At 39.9% G+C, this 19,913-nt stretch overlaps 2 protein-coding genes across 3 annotated transcripts; one reads left to right on the forward strand and one right to left on the reverse strand.

Moving 5' to 3' along the window:
• Positions 1–2,289: 2,289 nt before the first annotated feature.
• LOC122642104 lies at positions 2,290–2,973 on the forward strand. The gene has a single exon (XM_043835519.1). It carries the CDS (start codon positions 2,339–2,341, stop codon positions 2,867–2,869), a length of 531 nt encoding a protein of 176 aa, XP_043691454.1. The 5' UTR covers positions 2,290–2,338; the 3' UTR covers positions 2,870–2,973.
• A 7,170-nt stretch (positions 2,974–10,143) lies between these two features.
• Positions 10,144–19,381, reverse strand: LOC122642103 (pentatricopeptide repeat-containing protein At4g14850-like). Of its 2 annotated transcripts, XM_043835516.1 has the most exons (5): positions 17,737–19,381; positions 16,199–16,678; positions 16,148–16,150; positions 13,849–13,943; positions 11,631–11,655 (listed from the first exon to the last, which is right to left on the reverse strand). In XM_043835516.1, exons 1-2 carry the CDS (start codon positions 19,323–19,325, stop codon positions 16,213–16,215), a joined length of 2,055 nt encoding a protein of 684 aa, XP_043691451.1. In that variant the 5' UTR covers positions 19,326–19,381; the 3' UTR covers positions 11,631–11,655; positions 13,849–13,943; positions 16,148–16,150; positions 16,199–16,212. The 2 variants fall into 2 exon arrangements, with proteins under 2 accessions (XP_043691452.1, XP_043691451.1); XM_043835517.1 differs by lacking the exons at positions 16,148–16,150; positions 16,199–16,678; positions 17,737–19,381 and adding exons at positions 10,144–10,433; positions 14,119–14,421 and having other exon boundaries at positions 11,542–11,655; positions 13,849–13,940.
• Between the last annotated feature and the right edge of the window lie 532 nt (positions 19,382–19,913).

The following is a 19,913-nucleotide window of genomic DNA, read 5'->3' on the forward strand; positions in this document are numbered from 1 at the left end:
AATTCAATGACCTCATATGAGAGTAGGATAAGATCATACATGATGCACGATCGTGTACAGAACCTTTTGCATATATTGAATTTATTTTATTTCCAATCTTTTGTAGAAAAGGGAAAGGGGAGTATTTATGATGAAAGGTGACGACAAATAGGAAGTCCAGCTTTAGGATGACTACCAAAGCCAATAAGACAAGATCTGAATTGCAAAATCAAAAGAGGGTTGCAAAAATAAAGGATTTATATTCCTCTCTTGTGTACTAAAAGAAGACAAAAGAACAAGATGAGTTGGTTCATAAATTGACAGCGGATGCTTCTAGGAAGGATACATGATTCTTCTCTTCTTTTGGCTTTGTATGAGTAAATTGCTTTCAAAAATTTCAAAACTACACATATAACAAGTTAAGCCAGTATCGTCATTTATTTATGTTCCCTCTTTTTTAATTTTGGAAAAATAAAAGTGGTTTGATCGTGTAGCTCCTACATTCAATCATGGAAACATATAAAGTTACCATCCAACCCGTATGAAATAAAAAATTCTATTCTTGTTGATACCTCCGTACACGGTTTCATTGGCCCCGCATTGATTAAGGGTCACATGATCAAGCAATGATCTTTTACTCTAATTTTTTAGATAGGTTGAGTTTATCTGTCGTTTGTAGGAAAAAAAAATCTCTTTATTCTTGGATCCTAAATGCTTGGACTGAACTCTTAAATAGTAAGTCATAAGCGATGCAAGTAATGAAGGGATTAAAATTCTTTGTAGTGTATATATCTGGTGATGCACTGTAGTGCGATCTTGAGAGCTCGACATGTGGAAAAAACTTCATCCAACGGTGTGAGCTCAATGCAAGGCAGTTTTTTTTTTCATTTTCTTTATTCTCAAGCTCAACATCATTAAATATCGTATCTTCCACATGTCGAGCTCTTAAGTCCGCATTATAGTGCACCACCAGATTAGAGCACTTCAGAGGATTTTTTTTTCCATAATAAAGTGGCTGAGGAACTGAGGATAACACCTCTGAAAGGAAAACACTTCCCCCTACCTGTTTTGGGAAATAGAGAAAATGGAGAAGTGGAGTTGTGATGGGCACTTTGACCCAAGAGTCTGCCCGGTCACATTGTAAAGTCCTTATGTGGATCATGCACTTTAAAGTTTTGCTTATACAATATTTTTTTTATCTTTCCAAAAAAAAATATTTACTATATAAATTAATGGGAAAAGCTATAATCCATGAAAAGAAAAAAGGAAAAGACGAATTAATGAATTATTTTTTTTAATTGTCTGAAAGTACAATAGTTTTAAGTTTCATGAGTCAAATAATACACTATTAGTAACTTTGTATCCCACATTAATTGGAGATTAAAAAAATTTTCTCAAGTGTTTCATGTGTGGAGTGTTTAAAAATTTTGCTTATACATTAAGTTTTATTTTATAATCAATATTTATATCAATATAATTTAATCTAGGGAAAGAGAACGTTGTCTAGTAATGTGCGGGTGCGGCTTTAGCTCTTAGACATAGGTGCACATAAAACGACTGCCACACTCTCAGGTATTACCGCCTTTCCATGGTGTGCAGCAGTCATTTCACACGGTCCTCCAGGTAACATTCTTTCCACCCCCTTTTTATGAAAATCAAAACTTCATTTTTTACCATTTCTTTGATCAAATGTAAACTTTTTCATTAGAGTGCTATTATTAACCAATTGGAGCAGGTTAGGACTTTGGGCGTTTATGAGACCCACCTAAAACCCGACCCGGCCACTGCATCCGAGTCCGACTGAAAGAAGTGTGGACCTCTTTTGGGTTTTACTGTAATTTCTCTTTGGGCACAAAAGGGCAAATTTAGTAATTTGGTTGTAGAAAAGGGTTAAGAGTTGAGAATAGAACCCTTTTCAAGTTTTACGCTGCAAGGATGACCTCGATTCTCTTATTGGCCAATCAAACAAGAAGAGATTTTATCTGCAATTGTATATCTTCTTACAATATATATATATATAAAGAAGGGAAGACAAGACTCCCCAAAACCAAAAACCAAAAACTTCCTTCTAAGAATTCGTCACTTCTCACAGACGAAGAGAAGAATCTCTTTCTTCTTTTGCTTTCTTTCTTTCCATTGTTAGTGTTTGGGTTCGCATCTCCAGTGCAGTTTTCAGTCTTCAAGGGTTGAATTCATTGGATTTGTTTATTAGGGTTTGTTTCTCTTTTGATTCTCTCCAAAGGGGATTTCTTTTGTGGGAATTATTTTGGATAATTCGATTTGTTTCGAGGTTCTTCGTCGTCGTCCAAGAAGAATTTCTCTTTACTGGTTTTGTAAATCCAACGAGAGAATCGAAGCGATGAAGGTTCATCCAGCTCCAAAGAAACGGAACATCACGTTCAGGTATGACATCAATTCAAGCCTCTTGGAGGCTAATAGACTCATGGGAAGGCAGAAGAAGCTTCGTCGACTTCCTCATATATTCAGTAGAGTCTTAGAGTTGCCCTTTCATTCGGATGCTGATGTCTTGATCGAAGAGAATTCTGATTGTTTCCGCTTCATCGTTATAACTGATGATGTTAGCAATGATGTGAGAGCCCACACGATTGAAATTCATCCTGGAGTTACAAAGATTGTGATCAGAGGGAGCAACCTTCTTGAATTGTCTCTGGATGAGCTTGAGCTTGATCTATGGAGGTTCAGGCTTCCACCATCGACAAGGCCAGAACTTGCTAATGCTGTTTATGTTGATGGGGAACTAATTGTGACTGTCCCGAAGGGTGCCAACACCGATGACTCTGGCGATGCGAATGATGAAGAAGAAGAAATTTGGGGTGAGGGAAATGGGAATCTCAGGGGTGGATTTGGTCGTCTAGTCCTTGTACAGTAACACCTCTATTCCATTCCTGTGTCTTCAAAGTTTCGTTTAAGCTTTGTTAATGGAACTAGTTTTATATATATGCTTGTTGGCTGAATTAAGAAATTACCTTTGATATACATGGGATGGTTGGTGCTGTTATTTTTTTTTTCCCTTCTTCTTCTGGCTCTTTTCCTGGTTCTCTTTTCTATCTTATTTTATCTGTTTAATATTATGCATTCTAAAATCCTTCATCTCTATGCATCAATTTCCTCAGGGGATTGAATTAATGTTCCTATTCTTTAGAATTCTGCTAGTTTTTGTCCGAATGAATTCCTTGTTCGATGGATTTTAGTCACAGCATTGTTGTGAAGAACCTGGTTTCTTCCGTTTCTTTGGTGTTCACAGCACCATGCAGAAGCCCAATCAGATACTGTACTGTATTCCTTTGTTCTTCAATTTTTTATTATATTATTATTATTTTTCAATAAAAGAGGACAGATAATTTATTAAACTTCTCAAAAGAAAGCTCTACATCCCATCATTTACAAAGAGAAAACCAACAACTTTCATGGTTGCATGAAAGGTATAGATTCGTATATTTTTTTTTCCTTTTCTTTGTTTCATTGTACAAGCATATGGGCTTCTGGTTCTGGTTAAGTAAAAGGGGGTTTATGCTCTTTGGAGGGGGAAAAAAGAAAGTAAAATAAGTTTTCTTTGATGGGTGTTGGATGATGTTCTTTTATTGGTGTCAATTAGTCCATTTAAAAATATCAATCTGATGTCTCAACATCATTTGTGGTATTCTGGTTTCTTTTACCTTTCTAGTGAGTTTTTCCTCTTATTATCAATCAAAAGCTTCATTTCCTTATAAGAGTTCACTTGATCACTAAAGTATGCATATTCAAGAGAATTTAAAGAGAACAGTTATCTTTTTCACAGATAAGATTTGTTTATGGCCCCATTTGCCATTATGTAATTCTTAAAAAAAAATTCTAGAAGACATCTATCTCTGGAGGTTGGAAAATAGTTCACAGAAGCTGCTGTTACTTCTTTGTTCAAATTTGATAAATATCTCTTCACAACAAATTTTTTTTGCCACAAACTGGGGTTGGGGGTGGGGGGTGTTGTTCTGCTGGAATCTATTTTTGGCTGTAGTCTTCTCTGAACCAAATGGAACATGGGTTTACTCCTTTTTTTTTACCCTTTTAAACTTAAGGTAAGTAGGTGACCCCTTCCTATCAGCTTAATCTGTGATCAAATTGCACCTGTGAGTTAGCCTTCCATCATCTATGTTTTATAGTTCCTGCATCAGAGGTTCATGATTTCTGTTGACTTGCTTTCTGTTGCTTCTGTTAAACCTATTCTCTGTTTCTTATCATGACACTGTCATATCCATATTAAAAGGAATGTTGAAAAACCATCCTTAAGATGCATTCCAGGGAATACAATCTCGAGAGCACAATGAATAACACTTGTAATTTTATGATTTGATGGGGAGAACCCATTTTGACTGTTCTCTTTCTTAAATGATTGAATTTTGGTGCTGTTTGTTGCTTAACCAGGTTTTACAAATGATATTGTTGGTCATCTTGTGGTGGGTGTTTCGTTGTCCAAAACCCTGGGGTTTCCCAAGATCAAACGAATATGATGAAGGCAAATCTTGGTAATCTTGTGGTTTTGGTATGTTGACCATAACTCGGTATAGTCAATTCAGTGAAGGAGCTTAAAACCTCTCTCTCTCTCTCTTGGGTTGTTCCTGCCCTTTGGTACCTACGAAGGTTCTATAAATGTGACCGCTTTTTGTTGCATACTGAAGTTCCATGAAGGAGAATCTTGGTAGCCTTGTGGTGTTGGTTTGTTGTCCAGAACTTGGTCTATTCTGACCAGTGAAGGTGCTTCAAATCTCACTTCTTTTTTCTTCTTTTGGATGAGAAAGTCCCACATGTTTGATGCTGTAAATAACTCATATGATACCTTGACTATTGGAATAATTAAAGTAGGATTAATTGGTTGGTAGGCAGACAATTCATGTTATATCAAAAGTTATAATGGCATATCTTTAAAGTGTTATTCTTCTGTCAATAACTCATAAGATGCCTTGATTATTGGATTAATTGAAGAAGGGAACGATCAACAATTTATAATTTATTCGCAATTCATATATGCTGGAAAATTTTTGTTGCTCCATTTAGCCCTGCAGGTACTTATGCTCTTTTGTATCATCTTGAGGGGGAGAGTCCATCCATAAAAGTAAGGGTATTGATTCGGTATTCTGCTATATCACCTTCAAAGCAGATCTGAAGGGACCATTAGAATTTAAAAAGATAAAAAAGAAAAAAGAACAGTGATGGGGGAGCACCCTTTTCTTATCTTTGGAAGGAGAGAATTATTTCCTTTCAGGATAAATGTCCATCAATTCATTGATAGTTCTACTTGAGAGGGGATTAATGTGGCTTTGATGGTCGGCTTGAGTGTTCAATGAGACCTGTCATGTTTTAGCTCCACCTTTACACTTTATAGTCCATAATCGATTTGGCTAAGCTGAGACCACTTGTAGTTGTATGTAAATGGTCCCTTGGTGGAACATTGCTACAAAAGGAGGTAGCCCACTCATTATCCAGATTCAATCTGCTTTAGTTCCAATCCTCCACTACTGTTTGAACTCCAGAAGTAATTGTATCTGTCTCGACTTCTGAACTGCCCAAAAGGTTAACGAGATTAGTTTCAATTTTTGAAGAGGGAAGGGAATCTATAGAAGAAAAGCTGAGAGGGGGGGGGGGGGGAGGATGGAGGAAAAGGGTACAGGTGGAAGCTTGACAATAAGGTATGATGGTGAATTGGATAAATTTATCATGATAGATTCCAATTGATTTGACATGGCTATGAGTTTTCAGATCTAAGAGCCAATTCTAGGATTCTTGGGAATGATTTCTACCAATTCCCATCCAAGATGGAACTGATTCGATTCCCAATTCTGTGTTTTGAAATTCTGAGCATTCTATTGAAATTTTGTTGTATCAATCAAAGATTTTCTTTAACTTATTCACACAAGTTCTGTATCTTCTAGCTCAAATAATTAATAAGGTCGGTGGTAGCACCTAGATTATTGCCAAGCTATCATCAGCCAGTGGGCCAAAATCAATAGGGGCATCTTGTCACGTTTAGCAATACATCAATGCTACAATGTGTTTGCCATAATATTAAAAAGGTTTACCGGCCAATATTTTCAAGATCAACTAGTCTAGATGACATGGGGGTGATATGTAGAACATGTGATTGTTTTTTTTTTTGGGTAAGAGAACATGTGATTGTTGAATCTGATAAATTCACCATTGGAGATACGATCCAAGATATTCTGCACTTTGTCTTCTTTGTTCTTGTATTTTCCAGTTTATTCCAAGGAAGAATAACAACATTATTGACTTCCTAACTAGAAAGGCACTGTTGGTAACGTGTACAACAGTTTGATTCAATTTTGATCCATGGCTTTAGGAGATGTGTTCAATTCCTATCATGTGCTCTTCGTTTTTTTTTGTAGAAAAGAGGGCTATTCATTCATGCGCGTCCAACGCCAAACAAAGGAAAACAAAATACATAAGATAGATAGAGAGCATGATAAACACAAGGTATGGATATACGGTATCCAAAATTAAGGAGTGGAAATTGATCCGGTCTCACATGCCATTGATTGGATCATCCAGAGTAGGGGATGGATTATAACCATAGCCCTAGAGAAAAAGCTGTAGACACAGCCAAAGATAAGCGCATGCACATACGTGCCAATAGAGGGGGGCCCATACACGCCGAACAGACCAAAAACACCAGATCTCCCATGCGTGCCGCTACGCTGCCATAGTCTACTTTCAAACAGACCTGCTAGAAAGACAAAGTTTTGCTGGATCGACGAGTGGAGCTTCGATAGACAGTTAAAAAACCATCTGGAATGTTGCCACAGCCTACTTTCGAACAGATCTTCAAGGATCTGCTGGATCGGCGAGTGGAGATTCGTTCGGCGACAGGACAGATATGGTGAAGGTAGAACAGCAGTTGGAGTTTCTGAGTTGACGATAAACTCAGTGCCACCAGCACCTGGGTCAGCAACACCAGCAAACAGACAAACAAAGAAAACGAAAAAGACGGGGCAGTAATGAACCTTGAAAAAAGGGGTGGGTTCATCGTCATCGTCGTCGGCATCGTCGGTATTGTCACCGACGAGTCCAAGGATCATGGTGAACGGAGCAAAAAAGGAGAAGAGAAGTAGTACACGTACAAACGGCGGAGGAGAGACACACCCAAACGACGGATAAAAAAAACACGCACAAATGGCGGAGAAGGGTTTCTGTCAAGCAAACTTTATTTCTAGGTTGAATAGAAACAAGCAAAACAGCAGCACGAGGTCAGGAGCGTATATGCTCAGCTAGACAAAGTATCGAACACCTTATGTGCAAAAGTCGCAGGAAACTTCAACATATAGCGCTTGAGCTTCCAACCCCTTAATTACCGAAGAAAACTAAAACTTGAATGCCTGAGACCCTGAAACGTCTTCCACAAGTCTTCATCGACTTTGGCCTTCAAATCCCTTTTCGATCTCCCGAACTTCAACAATCTTTATTTTGTCTCGATAGGAGCTTCGGCCTTTCTCTTACAGACTTCGTCTTCAAAGCACTCTCTGGAACATGTCTTCTGCGATATTTCTTCAAGCAAGGATGGGCGTTTCTAGGGGTGTCAATTCAAGGCCCGGCCCGGCAGAACCGACCGAGCCCGCTCGACTAAAGCCCGGCCTGGCCCGGCCCATTTACTAAACGTGTCGGGCTTAAGCCCGGCATGTTTAGTAACCGGGCGGTCTCGGTGTGGAGTCTTAGCCCGTCGGGCGCCCGACCGGACCGATCGAATGCTAGCCCAACCTCACCCGACCGAGCCTAGCCCGACCTAGCCCGACCTTGATGTGTAAAGATATCCCAAAAACTGGGTGATCTTCCATCCTCTCCTACTGCTCCTTTCACCTTAAACACAGAACCACCACCACATATATACTCAGTATTTTCTTATCTATGATTTGATTAACTCCTCCTAATCTAATCTTCCATAAAGAAACAATTCAGTTTCAATTTGATGACAGGAGATCTAATATAAGGTTCTTGATGATACTATACCTAATAAGCCGAAGTTCATGAACCAAAGACGAAGTCGGAGGGGAAGTCATGGCAGCTATATTTGGGTGAGTTTTGGCCTGAACCCACCTTTGATGAAGCTAATAGACAACTTAGCAAATTACCAAAAAAAAAAAAAATAGACAACTTAGCAAATGGAGAAGAAGAAGAAGAAGAAGAAGAAATAGCCAAATTGACTCCTCCTTTCCTGAACCCACCTCTACTATTATTTCACTCAAATCGTTCATTGTTGATGAGATGGAACCCAGTGAAGGGTATAATGTTGTATCAACATCAGTGCTGAGAAGTGTCAATTTAAAAAGATTGAATCCATTACATGACATTTGGTCTGAAACATCAATTAGCCCGACCGTTTAGAGTTAAATAGGTCATTAACCCGACCGAGGCCCATTTCAGCCCGTTTAGTCCAAATAAGGTTGCACCGATTAAAAACCGAAAACCGATCGATCGAAATGAAACCATACCATGCCCGTCCAATGCAAGCCCGAATGCCTAAACAATCGAACACGGTGCAACCTATAAAATTAGTGAGGCCCGATCGAGACCGATCGAGCCCGACCGGTTGACAACCCTAGGCGTTTCCGCGGAAAGTCTATTATCAAACCTCAACTCAAAGGATGACTTGACGTAGCGACGTGGTGACCTGTTGTTGCTGGAAAACTAAAACCCTGCCATGTGCTCTTCACATTGATTATGAATAAAGTTTTGTCCTCCACAAAAAAACAAATCATGTCCTCCTATGTATATGCATATTTTCTCATGTTTTCAGTTGTCCGTTTCTTCTTAGAAAATTTTTATTTCTTTGTTGGATTTTCAAAGGTATATTTTGCCAAATCCCACTAATTGAAATTTGACATGCAACTACACAACCTTGAACTTGAAGTCTACCTATTTACAAAATTTAATTTCTATCCAATCAACTACGTGGCAGATATTTCTACGGCTAAACACACCATCTGCTAGACTAGAAAAGTTTTTAGTTGTTATGTGTCTAATGCGGCCCACTCTAGTGTATGGACACTAAATTGGACCAATCTAACATGTGATATGTTAAAGGGTTTGATTTTCCATCAGTTTCGAAGCTTTTGGCGTATCGATCAAATACCAAACATTTGGTATCAAAACTGGGCACCACGTCACGAGTTTAAATCACAGAAAGGACTACCTGGAGTAGAGTGAAAGCCGTTAAGAAAAAACTATCTGCTGCCAGGCAAAAACCCTAGAGTATAATGAAACCGCTTGGAAAGAACTACTTACTGCCAGAGTGACAGCTGTCAAAAATAAGAGCCGCTGAGGACGACGGTTGTGGAAGCATGATGATCTATTATGTACCTAATGGGGCTTTTGGCGGTATCTCAAATTATAATGAAAAGTGAGGTTTTATCCACTTTCTTTTTTTTTTCTTTGATAAAGAAGTTTGATCCATTATCATATTGAGAATTTTATACTTGCAAAGACTGTTTACTTAAAATGCACCATGAAGGAACGGACTCCTTCATTGTCCATGATTTTCAGCCATGTGGACAGCTGATTTACCCAAATTTACCATTGGATGGGTAGTACAACTTTGGATTGGCTATATATCAAGCTAGAAATCCTAAACGTGGCATATTTAATTTTGATCCCTTCAAACTAAACTATTTCATGTTGAAAAACTAAGCAAGGGGTAATAATTAAAGGGAAGGAAGTGAATTTTCAAGCCTAAAAAAAAAACTTTTATAATTATTACCCATATTTATGTCATTAACTCCAAATCATTTCTTATGTTTTAATTAAATTTTACTATACTTTGCATCTAAATCCCTTAAATTTAAAAATAAAAATAAAAATCATATCTAAAAAGTATGATTACTAAATGGTAAAAAGAACGCTACCTAGCTATTTGATTTCTGCACCTAGACACAGTTTTGCCTTGCCCCCCTTGGAAAGTACCATCCTGCCCCAATCGATGCTTGCACGTGCACTCCAATTGGTCACCATGTACATGTAGGCTCTAGAGGCCCACACAGCATTCTCTAACCCTTACTAAATATAAAAGGAATTTTAATTAATTTATACAATCATGTTTGATTACAAGAACTTTTTTTTAAAGATTAAAAATTTCACTACCCTTTCCTTTATTGATTAGTACGTATTATCAAAACTTGGCATACAGAATATTTAACACAGAGCAAAAGGTGACCCCTATAATAGGAAAGGAAGCAGGAGCATACTCAAGCTCTTCCTTCTAATCTCTTACCCTTGTTTTGCCTTGGACCAACTACCGTCCAACCATCTTCAGCTTCTACTGTTTCTCTCGGCCTCTGTACATCTTCTAACATGGGTTCTGGCTTCGGATTTAACCTTGCCTTTGGCTCATCCATTACCATGTCTGATGACTCGTCATCTGAGCTCTCATCTTCATCTTCATCATCATTGACCATCTGTCACAAAGATTCAAGTCAAAAGAAAAACCACAAATCAATTGCCATCCTTGTAATTCCCACATTTCATATCCATTAACAAATTTGGTCATAATAACCATAGCCCCTCCCAAATGAGAACTAAGATCGATGTGTACTACTACTCTTTCATGGAGGAGATGTAATAAGACCACCAAGATAGGCATACAGACACACAGAAGGTGATGTTAGTGCCCAAAAACATCATACAGGCAAGTGACTCAATGCAGAAACATAGCATCCACCTCAGAAACCTCTCTCTCTCTGGAGCAAGCACAGAGTTCTACCCCAAAACCCTCCCTGTTCTCTTGCCATCTTGCTTCGGATGGGACAACTAGAATCTGTAGACATTCCAACTGGGGTAATCTATAAGTTCCAAATTTCTCATACATGTAGTTGATGATAAAAATGCTCTTAAGATGCTACATTGCATTCAGTCAGGGACATGAAGCGTAGCTAGACATATCTCAATGAGCAATTGCACAAAGGGCAAACATCAATTGCAAGTAAGGGTACAAAGGCTGCAGGAACATCTCTTATTCACATCTCCTGGCAAAGAAGAAGTACTAGTTGCAAGTTCAATTCTTACTTTTGCCAATAGGTTATCAGCTCTTATTCTGATATTGTTACTGACCCATATCATAGATTCTCATAAAAAAAATAAGAGGAAACTCCAATTATGTCCACAAATCAAGTTTCACAGCTTAGAAAAGTTAGCACCATAAGAAACATGAAACTGGTCTATCTCAAACAACTGAAAATCTATCTGAAAATTGTGATAATAAACTTCAGCAAACATTCATAGAACTCAGAATAGTTAATGTGAGGAATAAGATAGACAAACGATAAAAATGATTATCAAATAAACAAAAAATTACTGATATGATACACAACCTATCAAAGGTGGACCAAGAAAACTAAAGCACGCTTTACAATTAAATTACTTCCCCCTTCCTCAAAGTTTGGAGATTAATTTTCAGCCTCATGAATGAAACGGCAGAGACATTTCATTCATCCAGAACATAGGTTTGCTGTAAACAGGTCTAGAAAAATAATTTTGGCATAAACCATCCAAGGACTAATAACTTACCCGTCTGCTTTGAGAAACAGCTTCTGCCTCTGAGCTGGACTTGCTCAACTTCTCAACTGACTCATAATTGCCTTGCAGACAGTCCTCATGCATAATCATCAACTGTTCTGCTACCTACTTGGATAAGTAAAAGAATAAGTAAGCTCCATATGTCATTTGTGCAAGATTCTAAAGGTTCTTCAAAACCAGAAACCAAATTTAAGTTTTTCATCCATGAACGCTTAAAAAATGTTAACAAGAAAGCATTATATGAAGGTTTGAAATTCTTTGACCATCTACGAATGCGAAAAGAGTCACAACATAGAATACAATAACTCAGCCTTATCCCAACTAAATGGGTTCAGGTACATGGATCCTTATTCCTTGCCCTCCAAAAGGTTGTAGAATCCCTGTAAAAGGGTTTGGCTGGGTTTTTTTTCAGTGCCGGCTGCCGACCTGACACACCAACCCTCCTTTATCCGGGCTTCGGACCGGCAGCAAACACTGGCGGAGGAACTTAAACCTAGGGAACATAAACCGTTAATTAATCAGGATTCTTAGACTTTCAAGATAATAAAGGGAACAAAATGCTGAATGACATAGTGCTTGACATTTTGATTTTTATAAGACAAAAATGACTCATTAACTAAAGCACACTGATAAACCATAAATACTCGGGGCCAACCCCGATCCGCTGCATGGCATGGCATGGCATGAAGAGAGGACAACCCAGACTCGGTTACCTCAAGACTCATCCGCTAGACTCAAGAAGAAGAGACCCAATAGGTCACTCAAGGACCAAGGACACTACACAAATCGGCAAGGGCATCACCACCCAGATCAACGTCATCCTACCAGTAAAGGGATCTATCCCAAAGGAGATGAACCTTATCTACGCACGACCCTCAAGGATCTTATCCAATATGCGAGGGAAGCACATGTCCGTCTGCTAGGGAACGCCTTCCCTATCTGGACTCTACCTCCCAAGAGGAGGTGATCTACTACGTGAAGGACTCTACTACTAAGGAGGCCTATCACTAACTACTTGGACTCTCCACACCGCTATACTTCGCTATAAATACTCAGGTATTCTCCCCCCATTAACCCATCTTGAATTCCAACAATTCATCTGTTGTTGAGAGAGATCTAACTTAGGCATCAGAGAGTCCTAGGCCAGAACCACACCGGTTCTCCCTTGTCCCTGACGTCCTTTTGCAGGTTGCGGCACCCGAAGGACCACCCAGCGATTTCTTGACGCAACACACACTAAGACACAAGCAACCCCTAAAGGAACCAAACATGCCTAAGGGTCACAGTTAAACTTTTTTTGGTTGTCAATTAAACTAAATTTTGAGAAAGTTTTACAGTAACAGAGCTAAAATACATATCACTGATGACAAACATCCAACCAAATACCCATAATTACCCTGTACAGCAAAGAGAAATATTTTCTGTTTCTTCATTCTACAATGGCGATGACCATAGAAACTTTGATGCAAGGAGCCCCTTGATGACTTTTTAGGCAGTAGAACCAGCTACCCACTTGCAAAGTCTCCTATTTCTCTTCATTACATTTGGTTTCAATCATGGGCAGCAGGACAGGATAGAAATGATGCTGTTCTCCCTCCCTCCCTCTTGTGGGGGGGGGGGGGGGGGAAGGGGGAAGAGAATACAACCCTCAGAAATTGGCCAACAATTGGAGCCTTATCCAAGATCTCATATCATGAGATGCCAACTTAGCCACCAACTCATTGGTAAATCAGCTAGCAATGCAAAGGATCATAAAGAATAAAGGGTAAAATTAAAATTGAGTTGGACAGGTTAAGGTTACAGTCTTTCGGATGTGACCACGGTTGGAACAAAATATTTTGGGTTTCAACCGAAGCTCTGCATGTTTTGGTTGGCCATTTCGGTGGTCATTTTGGTTAAAATTCTGCATACCTAGTAAGTAGACCTGCGTTTTGTTTTGACCTTTTTTGAAAGGTTTGGACCGAACGTTCAAACCATTTATAACATAACTATTTCCCATTCAATAGACATTTCAGAAAGTGAAAAACTAAAACCCAAAAGTCAGATACTTCAGCATGCTTGACAAAGAACCTAATGTAGCCTACCAAAACCATAAACCAGCATAATAAAAAGAAGCTACGCCTATGCTACATTCAGGTTCCTGAACGCGAGGGCTCAGCACTTTTGTTTACGGGAGGATGAAATCAATCCTCATAATGTGCCAACAGGAAGGGAGCATATAAGGCAAACATTATGCAATGTAACAAAAGCCATCCCAAATCTGAGTTTCAAATTGATGTGATTGAAAAATAGACATACCTCCTCAATGCTGCCGTCCTCAATCTCCGCATTGAAAGAAAGCATCATTGTTTCATCGAGCATATTCTCTAGATCATCAATATAAAGCGGCTCTGGATAAGAATAAAATGAGACTAATTAAAGCCACTTCAGAATGAAATGCATGGCCTACAAGTAAGAAAATGACTTCCCAATTAACAATCATCAGAGTCTTAAAACCGCACGGAGCCCATTTAAAATCTCAATTTGCAGCAACCAAAAAAACGTTACAGTCGTTAGCCTAAACAATACCTTTAGATTGGGAGAACCATGAGAAGAGATCAACGGCGAGTTGTTCAGACTTCTGATGAGAATTTCTGCCGCCCCATTCGTTCTGAACAGCCATCTGAAGTGAAGTCCATCGAGAGAGAAGCAAAGAGATCCCTTCAGAGAAGACAGAGAGCGCCTCAGGCGTGAGCTGAGTAGGCACTGGGCCTCCCTTAGCAGATATCATCACTAACAACTTACAGTGCAAACCCTAACTCTCCCTGGCTTCTGAACTTCTCTCTTCGCAAGGCCTCGCCGTCAGCGAACCACAGAGGGATCAGCTCAGCAGAGAGAACAAAATACTATTTGATTTAGGGTATAAATATGGCTTTGAGCTAAACGAAGGGCTCGTAGACAGACTCGGAACCAGAGCAGTTCGTACCGCTATTATTAGATGTGAACCGTTACAACCTAGAATTAGGGATGTAAATGAATAGCGAAATCCGTTTCCGTATTTGTGTCCAAATCCGTATATTACTATCTAAATCCGTCCGAAAACTAAACGGATGCACATGCGAATAGGCTATAGTTATCCGAAAAGCTATATTTACATGTAAACGGATAAAATATCCAATTTGTATCTCTGTGCCCGTATCCATTTAACACTATCTAAATCCGTCCAAAAGCTAATCGGATGCGGATGCTGATGCGGATATAGCACTATCCGAGCCGAATCCGAGCCATTTACATCCCTACCTAGAAACCCTCACAACTTGTGAGTCGAGATCTGGATTGGTGTAGATTCCGGCTCTGCTTGAACTCATTTTCTTAGTAGAGTTTGTTGAAATGAAATTTGACATAAAAAAACACAAGGGCGTACCCGAGGCTCCCCCACTGCAGGTCTGGGGAGTGGGGAGGGTCATAATGTACACAACTTTAACCCACTTCGCAGAGAAGTTGTTTCCAGAGACTCGAACCTGTGACCACTTGGTCACAATGGAGCAATTGGTCATTCTCACGGTTGGATAGACCACATCATAAATTTGATGTTCCATTGCAATCCATACATCCGCCATGTATTTGTGCATTGAAAAATGATTATGAGTTAGCCTTGCACGTATGTGTACCTTACACATATAGTTAGGTGATGACATGTGTCCTTTTTCTTTTCATAAATGATTTGCTTCCATGCCCTCTTAACAACAGTTGGTGGGATACATGTCATCCATCACCTAATTATACATGGAGCACACACGTATGAGTAGGTGATCCAAGCTCCTGTTGCCTTTAGGAGATGTTGTCGGGTGAAATCCCATGAATTAATAAGAATATTTAAATAAAAGGGAAAAAGAACGCTACCCAGTCGAGTGACTCCTGCACCTAGAGAGTGCATGAAAAAAGTACCTCCTTAAACCCTCCCCCATGAAATAAAAAATCACATCTATGTTGGTACTCCTGCATGTGCTCTCATTGGCTTCCGCACCAGGGTTTTAGTAATCGATGTCAGTCTCGGTCTCGACAAGGGGCCTTAGGGTCTACTACGCTAAAAATTTCAAACCTAATTCGATCTAACACTAAATAAGATTAGATAGCCAATCATGGCTTGGTAATGAGGACTACTAAGCCCAAAAAACCTTCTCCCAAAGGAAATCACAGAAGAAGGTATTGCTTGAAGCATACTAAACAATCTGGAAAACGCTAAGGTCATTGCATAATCGTATTGCATTCAGTTGGGGAGAGAAAGAAGAGATGATATTACTCCACTGATTTTGAATGAGAATTTACAACAACAACCCAGTAAAACTTGCAAATCAAAATTACAAGGCTTACTCCCCGGAGAAAATAAAAGAATTGGCAATTAACCATAAGCAAAAGTTTTCATTCACCTGAAGGAAAAACTCATAAATCTAGAGTCGTTATTACTCTCCCTTCCCTTTTTGTTGGATGTTCGAAATAACCTTCATTGTTCCCTAGCACCCACCTAGCGCAATGATGGCCATCAGTGAAGGAATTCCTCATTCACAGTGGCTTAAGTATCACTGCTCCTCTAATTATGGTACTGTTCTTTCATTGTCCACTATGATAGTGTATAAATTTGTATTCGACAAAAAATTTGAAGTGAAGCAAATTTTGTTATTACTACCAATAATCTCTGCAAGAACATTGATTGTCCCTGAAACGATGAAATCGGTTATTGTCCCTCACAATAATCTCTCTCCCAACAATACCTGAGATGAATTTAATAGCACTGTGACAATCTCCACAGACCCTGAGATTCTTGGTGATTCTTATTGGTACTCCAGGAGGGATGCAAATGAGTCCAAAGGCTAGTGCAAGCTTTTCACTGTGGTACCATACTTCTGACTCTTTCTCTTCCTCCTCCAAATCATACAAAGCAAAGTTGGTGTCAGGAATGTAACCGGCTGCCTTCATCTCTTTCCTTAGCCTTGCCAACATCGCCTGAATTTCATTGTTTCTCTCATGAGAGGAATCCTTTGCTTGGAAGACATGGACTGCATTCTTCATGGTGAGCCAACTGCATCCTGGGTCTTTCTTGATCCCCACATCCTTCATCTCCTTCCTCACTGTTGTGGCTTCTTCCCACCTACATCAAAATTTCAGAAAATACTTAATTACAGAAGTAGAATCTTATGAGAGATTTACTTAACTTAAATTAACTTAAAATTAAACAACGAAAAATAAGGTCAGAACATAGGGATGGTAATAGCCATCATTCCTACAGCTGAGTAGTAGTGCATGCATGGACTTGGGGATTCTCGAAAGATAGGTATCCTATCAGAGAGTACAAAGGCCTAAAATTGACTCAACTGATTGGTTGCAACAACACAAGCTATAAGCAAAACAAAGCCAATAGATCAGATGCATAGGGTTCAATCAGGTGAACTTCAGGCCTGGACATCTCCTTGGCAGAAAAACCATCAAAACAGTGGGTCCTTGTACCATGCAAATGCACCAAAAGTATTGCATTGATTACTACTAGGCAACCAAAGAAGAGTGCAAATCATAAAAAATTTATCTCAAGAAAATCATTATGAATCTGATCTTCTGAAATGTGAAAAAAATTATAATCTTGCCAATAAGATCCCTCGAGGCTAGAGCAATATGCTTGACAAATTGAGAGCATCCTAGGGAACTATGAACAAATTTTCTTGTAGAACCACAATAAAGAAATTCATACTTTCTGTTGCATTTTCTTGTAGAAGAAAAGAAAGAGAAGGTAGAGAAATCTTTTAATGCCTTGTCTATCTAAATCATTTGTACAATCTTGGGGAGGTCCTTGGCATACTTGACTTTAGGATTTCTCATTTCAAAGCTCAGATAGGGTTACATTCCAGAATATCAGTCTGCAGCATGCACAGGGTTGCATCATTCAATAAGACCCACAAAGGATATCTATCATGCCAGAAACCAAAGAAATCAGGAGACAAAATCCTTCAGTGAAAGCTTCTATGGTTCAGTAACACTCTTTATGCATTCAGAATAATGCAAACAATTGGAAAGTATTGTCAGCTGCATGTTTAGATTTAGGTACAAGATCTAAACCTACAAAATAGTGTCCAGCCCCACAGCATGTAGAGCTAGTGATAAAAATGAAAGGGAGAAACAGAAAATAAAAAGTTGACTTTAAAGTTGTAAAATCACCTGCCAGCGGCTGCAAACATGTTTGAAAGTATGACATGGTTGCCAGAGTCTAGTGGATCAAGTTCGAATAAGTTATCAGCCGCGATCTTCCCCAATTCTGGCTTTCCATACACTCTACAACCTCCCAACAGAGCACCCCAGATCGAGATTGTTGGACGGATTGGCATTTTCTTTATAAACTCATAAGCATGCTCCACCAAACCTGCTCGTGCTAGCAAGTCGACAACACAAGCATAATGCTCAGCTCCTGGCTCTATTCCATACCTCCCTCTCATTGACTCAAAAATCTCCATCCCCTGCTCCACCCAACCAGCCCGACTACATGCCGATAGTACACAAACCAGTGTCACATAGTTAGGCCGCATCTCATGGCCACCTTGTGTAATCTCCTCGAACAGTGCTAGAGCCATTTCTGCACATCCTTGATGTGTATACCCACCAATCATTGCATTCCATGTAATTATATTACTCTCAGGCATCTCATCAAAGGTTCGCTCTGAATCCTCTATACTTCCACATTTACCATACATGTCCACCAGTGCACTCCCAACATACACATTTCCTTCAACGCAGGCCTTCACAGCAAGTGCATGCACAGACCTCCCCAATTCAAGTCCAGCCATCCCAGCACAAGCGCTAAGAACACTTGAAACCATGAAATCTGTAGGCTCAAAACCTTCTTTCCGGGCTCGCGAAAAGATCACAGAAGCCTTTTCTTCTTCATCATTCTGTACATAGGCAGCAACCATTGAGCTCCATGAGACATCATTGGGTCGGAGGATTCCATTAAAAACAACCTCCGCAGATTCAAACTGTCGGCATTTCCCATAAAAGTCAATTAGTCCATTAGAAACTGATACATCTCCATCAAAACCAATACGAATCAGGAACCCATGTAACTGACGTCCGAGCAGGAGATATGATGCATCAGAACAAGCATTGAGGAAAGCACAGAATGTGATTGAATTAGGCTCGCCACCCACACGTCGAAACCTGATATAAGCACCAACCGCATCATAGGGCCGACCATCAAGAACTGAATTCGAAATGTACGCGTTCCACGTTGCAGCATTCCTTTCAGGCATTTCATCAAACATTTTCCGCGCATCGTCTCTGAGGCCAGTTTTAGAATACATATCGAAGGCGCTACAGCCGACGAAGACATCGGAGATCTCACCTACCTTGACAGCGAGTGCATGGAGTTGTTTACCTGTACGGGGAGAGTGAAGAGAACCAGAGGCCTTGAATGCACAGGGGAAGGTGAAGTCGTTTGGTTGGATTGACTCACGGCGCATGTTAGAGAAGTGGTGGAGAGCAGAAACGAAATGACCGTTCTGTACAGAGCCGGAGATGAGAGAAGTCCAAGTGACTACGGAACGTTCCGGGTTGAGTGAGAGGACGAGTTGGGCTGAGTTGAAGAGGTCGAATTTGGAGTACATGTTGACAAGGTGGTTGTAGAGGAATGTAGGAAGAGGGTTGCTGAGGAACTTGATGATCTGTGCATGGGCAGCTCGGCCGACGAGAGAGGACTGAGTTGATACCGCCGATTCGACCAGAGAGGCGAAGGTGTTGGGGTTCAGGAAAGTCATGGTTGTTAGTGATACTCATGACTGTTCGAGGTGGTGGTGGCTTGGTGCATGTGGAGAGCGGAGAGTTGACAGGCGTGAGGAGGTTGAAGAGTAACTATTTTAAAAGCGTCTGGAATCATATAGTGGACTTTTTGAAATTAAGGTTTTGTTTGTCACGAATTCTTGGGTTGAGAGGCCATCGTCTGCTGCGCTCAAGTCAGAAGCTGCTACGTGAATTTTATGCTGATCCAATGGTTCTAAATACATGGTCATTTCATGTGCACCAAAGATCCATGCAGTGAAGGAACATTGCGATGCCAACTCTCTTGTAACTGTTTTTCCATGAACTGAGAAAGAAGACCAGCCATCAATCCATTTGTACACTTGAACTTCATTACCACTTGGAAACACATAAGAAAGACAGCAACCCAACCAAACAGTCGGAGCAAATGGACAAGAGTGTAAGATCTGATCAATCAATTCACAAGCCGCACCACACTGCTGGCAGTGACCATCAACTGGAACTTATCTACGTATCAACGCTGAACACGAAACCAATCCATTCGTGCAGGCTCTCCATAGAAAACTCTCAGATTTTTGGAAGACTGA

The sequence above is a fragment of the Telopea speciosissima genome, chromosome 10, assembly GCF_018873765.1.
Source record: "Telopea speciosissima isolate NSW1024214 ecotype Mountain lineage chromosome 10, Tspe_v1, whole genome shotgun sequence".
Lineage (NCBI taxonomy): Eukaryota > Viridiplantae > Streptophyta > Magnoliopsida > Proteales > Proteaceae > Telopea > Telopea speciosissima.